The 5,902-nt window shown below is 40.1% G+C and overlaps 1 protein-coding gene across 5 annotated transcripts in view; it reads right to left on the bottom strand.

Moving 5' to 3' along the window:
* Nucleotides 1–5,902, bottom strand: part of SLC25A26 (solute carrier family 25 member 26) — a 174,325-nt gene that overhangs the window by 155,448 nt on the left and 12,975 nt on the right. For all 5 annotated transcript variants that reach the window (XR_006102309.1, XM_042453222.1, XM_042453223.1 and 2 more), the window contains exon 3: nucleotides 2,641–2,750. Coding sequence is in view for 4 of the 5 variants with exons in the window: in XM_042453222.1 (XP_042309156.1) it covers nucleotides 2,641–2,750 (110 nt within the window). In the remaining variant the exon portion in view is untranslated. The remainder of the gene's footprint in view (nucleotides 1–2,640; nucleotides 2,751–5,902) is intronic.

Here is a 5,902-nt window from a genome sequence, read left to right as displayed (position 1 = left end):
AAAAAATTAAATAAATAAATAAACCGGGACAAATGTAGGACAAAATTTTCAAATGGGGGGCACTTTTTACATAAAAAATGGAGGACACGTGAAAAAACTTGCTGATTTTTTTAAAAAATGTTAAGATAAATGCATGTTTCTGAGGCTTCTATAGACAATTGCCCCACCATGCCCCTCGCGCAAGATGCCAAAGGCCCCGGCGGCAATCGGCGGCAGGACTGGGCTGGGGCCGGTCCCAAGGCCTTGCCGGGCCGCATCCGGCCCGCGGGCCGCAGGTTGCCTACCCCTGATATAGAGAGAAGCGGTCCTCTAAGTACCCTGGGCCCAAGCCATTTAGGGCTTTATAGGTAATGACTAACACCTTGTACAGTATTGCGCTCGGAAGCGAACAAGCAGCCAATGTAGATCTTTCAGCACCGGTGTTATATGACTGGCCCTGGAGGTACCAGTGACCAGTCTTGCCGCCATATTCTGAACCAACTGTAGCTTCCGAGTATGGTTACAAGGGTTGCCCCATGTAGAGCGCATTACAGAAATCCAACCGAGAGGTTACCAGAGCATGTACCACTGTTTCAAGGTCCCCTCGGCCTAGGAAGGGTCGCAGCTGGCTGAGCAAGCAGAGCAGAAATATAGCAGGAGTTTACAATATATTATTATTATTGCTACAAAAATGGAAGGATACTGTCACTCCAACAAAAGAAGATTGGCTGGCAAAGGAAACTGAACTTGCTGAAACTGACAAATTGACAAACTGATTAAAAAGAAATCCTTGAAAATGTTAAAGAAAAACTGGGAGTTGTTTGTTACTTTTTAACAGTCTTGTTGGAGCCATTTAGTAGCATTAGGTTTTGAAAATTAAACAGATCTGTATGATGTATATGCATACTCTAGGGGAATATGTTCTTCAGTTACAGACTGGGAAGTCAGTAGTGATAGTTTTGCTTTTTTTAAGCTCAAAAAAGTAATTTTAAACTAGCATTCCTTAAGCTCCATTTTAACAGAATAGTACACTTCCAGAACTAATCCTGAAATGTATCAGCTACATATTACTTATCAGCACTTAATGTTGTCTTTTTTAACAACACAAAAGCACTGTTCTCTAGAATCCTCCTGTACAATAAATATTGCTTCACAAGGAGGAAAAGATAATATTACACTTTCTTTACATCTGGCTTCAAACTGCATTTCCTTCCTCGGGTTCCACATCCCCATATTCTTGGGGGGAAATTCTTATTATGAGACATCAATTTAATCTCATGACTCTCTCTTCAGATATGCAGTGAAATTTTGTAGATATTTATTCAGAATGATAGTACGATGTTCAATGGGATGTATTCCCAGCAGGTTAAGTATGCACCAGACTAAACACCAACTCACTTTGACAAAATGGCTTTGCAGAAACATCAGAGCAACAGCTCCTACATGTGCCCCAGGAAGCTGGTGCCAGTGATATGCTGCCACTAGCATGGTCTTCCCAGTACCTTCCCACCACCAGAAGATAAAATCAGTTAGAGTTCACCCTCAGTATTAGTAGTATAGCCACCTGCAGACTAGAGCATCCGCAGGTAATCCCACCCTATTATCATCAATGGCGGCACATGGAAGTGCCAATGCGAAGACATGCACATGGGCATCCATTGGCAATAATGGGGCTTGAATTCCTGTGATTTTTTGTATCCACAGAGCGGGGACAGAATCCAACCCACACCAATATAGAGGGACAACTGTATATGAGCTCTACTATCGAGAAGCAAATGCAGACACAAGAACCTTCAATACAACCTGGATGAAAGCAGCAACTTTTCAATATGATAGCTGTCCAAAAACATAAGGAGAGCTTTCCTAGGAATCCTGACACAACTCTGGAGACACACACATCTAAGTACATTGTCATGACTGAAAAATGAACATGTTGGGAAGAGGAGGCATGCTGAAGACTGAGGTTTCCCTTTCCCTGTGGTTATGTCTAAATTAAAAACTAATGATTAATCAATAAAACTATAATTAGAACTTCCAGCCTTTTCTGCGTAATTTCAAATGGGGGAGGGAATCAAAGAAGACCTAACATGTCTGTGAGAGGGAGAGAGATCATACTCATTTGTGCCCTCTCCAAGGCCAACTCCTGGCTCAATTATTTACTAATTATAAAGCTAGGAAGAGGAAGAAGACTCTTAAGAAAAATGTTTTCATCAGGAAGGCTTGGAGCTGTGTTTTCTTGGAGGCTACCACCAGGGACGTAGCTAGGATTTTAGGAAGGGGGGGTCCAGACTAAGTGCCATCATTATAATGGGGCTTGAGTGCAGCGGCGCAGCAGCACACACCATTCATTTTTCTAATGGAAGGGGGGGGGTTCCGGACCCCCAGATCCCTCCCCTTGGCTACGTCCCTGCTACCACAGGAAAACTGTGTAGAGATGGGCCTGTGTAGAGATGCAATTACTAGCAGCTGTTTATTTATGATACATTTACCCCATCTTTCATCCAATGAGTTCAAGAATGTATAAATGGCTCTTCTTCACACTCTCCTCTACTTTACTGGGCTACAACTAATCAGGGGTTAGCTCTCAACAATCATGAGAAGGCTTCTTCTCACCCTTACAACTTTCCTCCCTTAATAAAGACAAGTTAAATGTCTACTTACAACTTCGCCAAAGGAGGCAGCCAGCATGTGTGTTATAGGACGTAAATACGGAGATCCATTCGTGTGAAGCAATGATTTTGTATATTCGTAAGTGACAAAAAAGGCAGCAGCTGAAAGACAAGAACATTTGCTAAGAAACCTAAAGACCTCTGTTGGCAAATGTAGTTGCTATTCCAATCCAGGGTGAAGTTCAAGTGCTCTGAAGTAAAGATCTTGCCCAGTTTGGGTCCTCACAGCTGCATTGTTCAAATTATAAACTGACTGTGGGAGAGCCTAGGTGGTGGCCTGATAAGCCAGAGAAACCTTCTGATGATCACAAGGGAAATGAATGTTCTGGACAAGCCAGCACAGAAAATGCATTTTTGTACACTTTTACAGATAAAGCAGAGGGGAGGAAAAAATGCCAATGCACTGGACAGTGGAATGATGTAATACACAGAGAAAATAAAAGGCCAGCCTTGCTAATATTAAACGTATAGAACTGGGATATTTGAAGCAGGAATGTTAATTTTTCAAAGACTTACTGACTTACTTTCGGAACTGGCAACTTGCAATGAACAACATACCCCCCACCCCCTAAAAAAGAAATACCCACTGGTGCTTTTATTCCAAAGGTAGAATATGTACATAAGATTTAACATCTGTTTGAGGTAAGAATGGCCCTTGCCTCTGAGGAATTAAAATACAAAAATGCCTGTGCAGCTCTGATTTATTGACTGATCAAACAAAGGCTGTGACCTCCCAATGGCACAGAAGTATAACAGGTACTCCACTCAGTGAAACATTCAAAACTTCTCTGAATTAAAAATGCAAGCTGAGGATTTAACTACTGACAGGTAAAGCACACCATGGGAGAAGGGGATTAATACATGCACCAAAGGCAATTTTTGCTTCTGTATTTCTTGTAGCCCATCAAGCTCTATTTGAAACTCAAGGAGGTTTTAACAGTAGGTTAGGAAAGGAGTTGCAGATGGTAATGCAGAGTAGAAAATGTGAGTGCTTAATTTCTCTGCTGTGAATTTTCTATTTCTTATTTTTTTTTAAAAAAAAAACAATGTTTCATCAAATTAATTAGCAACTATGAATTACAAACTATTAGCCAAGTGACAGCAGTATTCCAAACCATTCTACCAACCAAGGTCTAATCAACAATGCAGAAATAATACAGTTTGACACCGCTGTAACTGCCCTGACTCAATGCCAGAGAACTATAGTTTTGTGAGACATTTAACTTCTTAGTCGGAGAGCTCTGCCACAATAAACTACAGTTTCCAGGATTCCCTAGGACTGAGCCAAAGCAGTTAAAGAGGTGTCAAACTGGATTATTTCTGCAGCGTGAATTGGACCCATGACAGTGACCTCTGTGGAAAAGCTCTGTTGCACTGAGGCCCTGAACACACCGGTGATAAATGCCTGCATAGGGGCAAAGTGGGGGCGTGGTGACCACACGCCATGAGCCCTGACTCTACCCCTATGCCAGCGTAATGCTGCATGTCCCACCACATGGCGGGAGCATCACGGCACTCCCTTGGTGCAATGTGTACATGCACTGTGTCAAATGAGCGCCAAAAAGCGGTGGCGCCGGCAGCTATGGTGCCCTTTCCGTGGCACAAAAGAAGCTGCTTTTTGCAACTTCTTTTTGTTACATGGACCTGCCAAGTTGGGGGTGTGTGGCATGTGGTTGTTGCTGCATCCCTGATCCGGAAAGGAAAGGGGCCGTCTGTAAAGCCCCTTAGAGAAGTGGACTATCACAGCATATATAGCAATTCACTGGTTATTCAAATTTAGGGCATCAGCTGTTACGTGCTGGTCACATAAAGTTTTGGATTTGTTTGAATATCTGTAAAACATTAAATATGTTTTACTTTTTTACTAAATAAATATTTCATTTGAAAATATATGGCTTGCTGGGATATTAAGAAGTTTTGTTTAGTCAATATATGTCAAGTAAAGATCGCTCCCTCTAATTAGGTTATTGGGAAATTATCCAGACAATTTTCCATGTGAAATTCCTTTGGAAGTTCACACCACTGGTAACAGCAAGGACATAATATGAAGAATGCAGGATGCAAACAAAACTACCATATGTTCATTAACACATGTGAATTTTAATTATAAATATTCTTTCATCTTCCACCTTAAATCACTACAAATCCAAGTATGCTGAAGTACTAACATAAAAGAAAACTCACAGCTAAATACTGTGATGGCAGCAATATACTGCACAGAAAAGAACTCTAAAACTAGAATATTCCCCTTACAAATATTGCCTTTATTTGTAAGAGTGTTTAATATTTCTAACCCCTTTGCATCCCTATAAAAAGAACACAGTTCCGAATTTCAAAATTCAAATGGTACAAAAGACAGACAGTGAACTTTGCCAAGAGGAAGAGTTTTTTAATTTGTTACAGGGCTGCATCTGTTGCCCTCTGTTGCTAATCAAAAGATGCTTATCTTCTCCTAAAGGAGATAAGAACAGAGAAGATAAAGAACAGAAAAAATTCATATCATTTTGGAAAGGCTTAGAAGATCTGAAGGTGCCCGAGGATGCTGTTGTAAACTTTCATTAACATCTGCTAAAAGGGAAATTGGGAAGTCCACACTTAGGTTAGTTCTAGGGAATCAATGGGCCAACTCTAGTCATTGCAATAGTGTTAACAATTGCATTTAGACGTATCTTGCATTTTGGGATATCCTACTTTCCTTTGCATTATGTAATTTCTAAGCTTACTTCTTGAGCCTTATAGAAATGTGCTGTTAGCTACTTTTACAAGCATTAGAAATACAATACCAAACACAATCATTTTTTAAGTTGTACAAGCAAAGAGGCCCAGACTGAGATCCTAAAGAGGTGATGCCAGTTTGGAATCCATACAGGATCCTAGAACCAAAGCCCAGCAGATACCAAGGGTCCACGGCACTTGTTACTGATTGAAAAATAAGAGACTTTGTGAAATAGAAACAAGTTTAGCTGTCTTTTCATTTGTAAGTCTATTCCTCTGAGCAATCTAATCTTCTTTGTCAGTGCCTAGAATAATTTGTTGCCTGCTTTACTTTATCGAACCCTTTCCTGTATTGTTATGTATTATTTATATGTATTATGCTATTATTTCTTAGATTGTATGCCATGGGCAGGTTTTCTTTATCCATTTTATTGTTTGTATGTACAGTGCTGTATAAATCTACAGCGCTATATAATAAAGCATGATAATAATAATAATAATAATAATAATAATAATAATAATAATAATAATAATAATAA

Source organism: Sceloporus undulatus, chromosome 2, assembly GCF_019175285.1.
Source record: "Sceloporus undulatus isolate JIND9_A2432 ecotype Alabama chromosome 2, SceUnd_v1.1, whole genome shotgun sequence".
Classification (NCBI taxonomy): domain Eukaryota; kingdom Metazoa; phylum Chordata; class Lepidosauria; order Squamata; family Phrynosomatidae; genus Sceloporus; species Sceloporus undulatus.
This window is presented reverse-complemented; position numbering and strand designations above follow the sequence as displayed.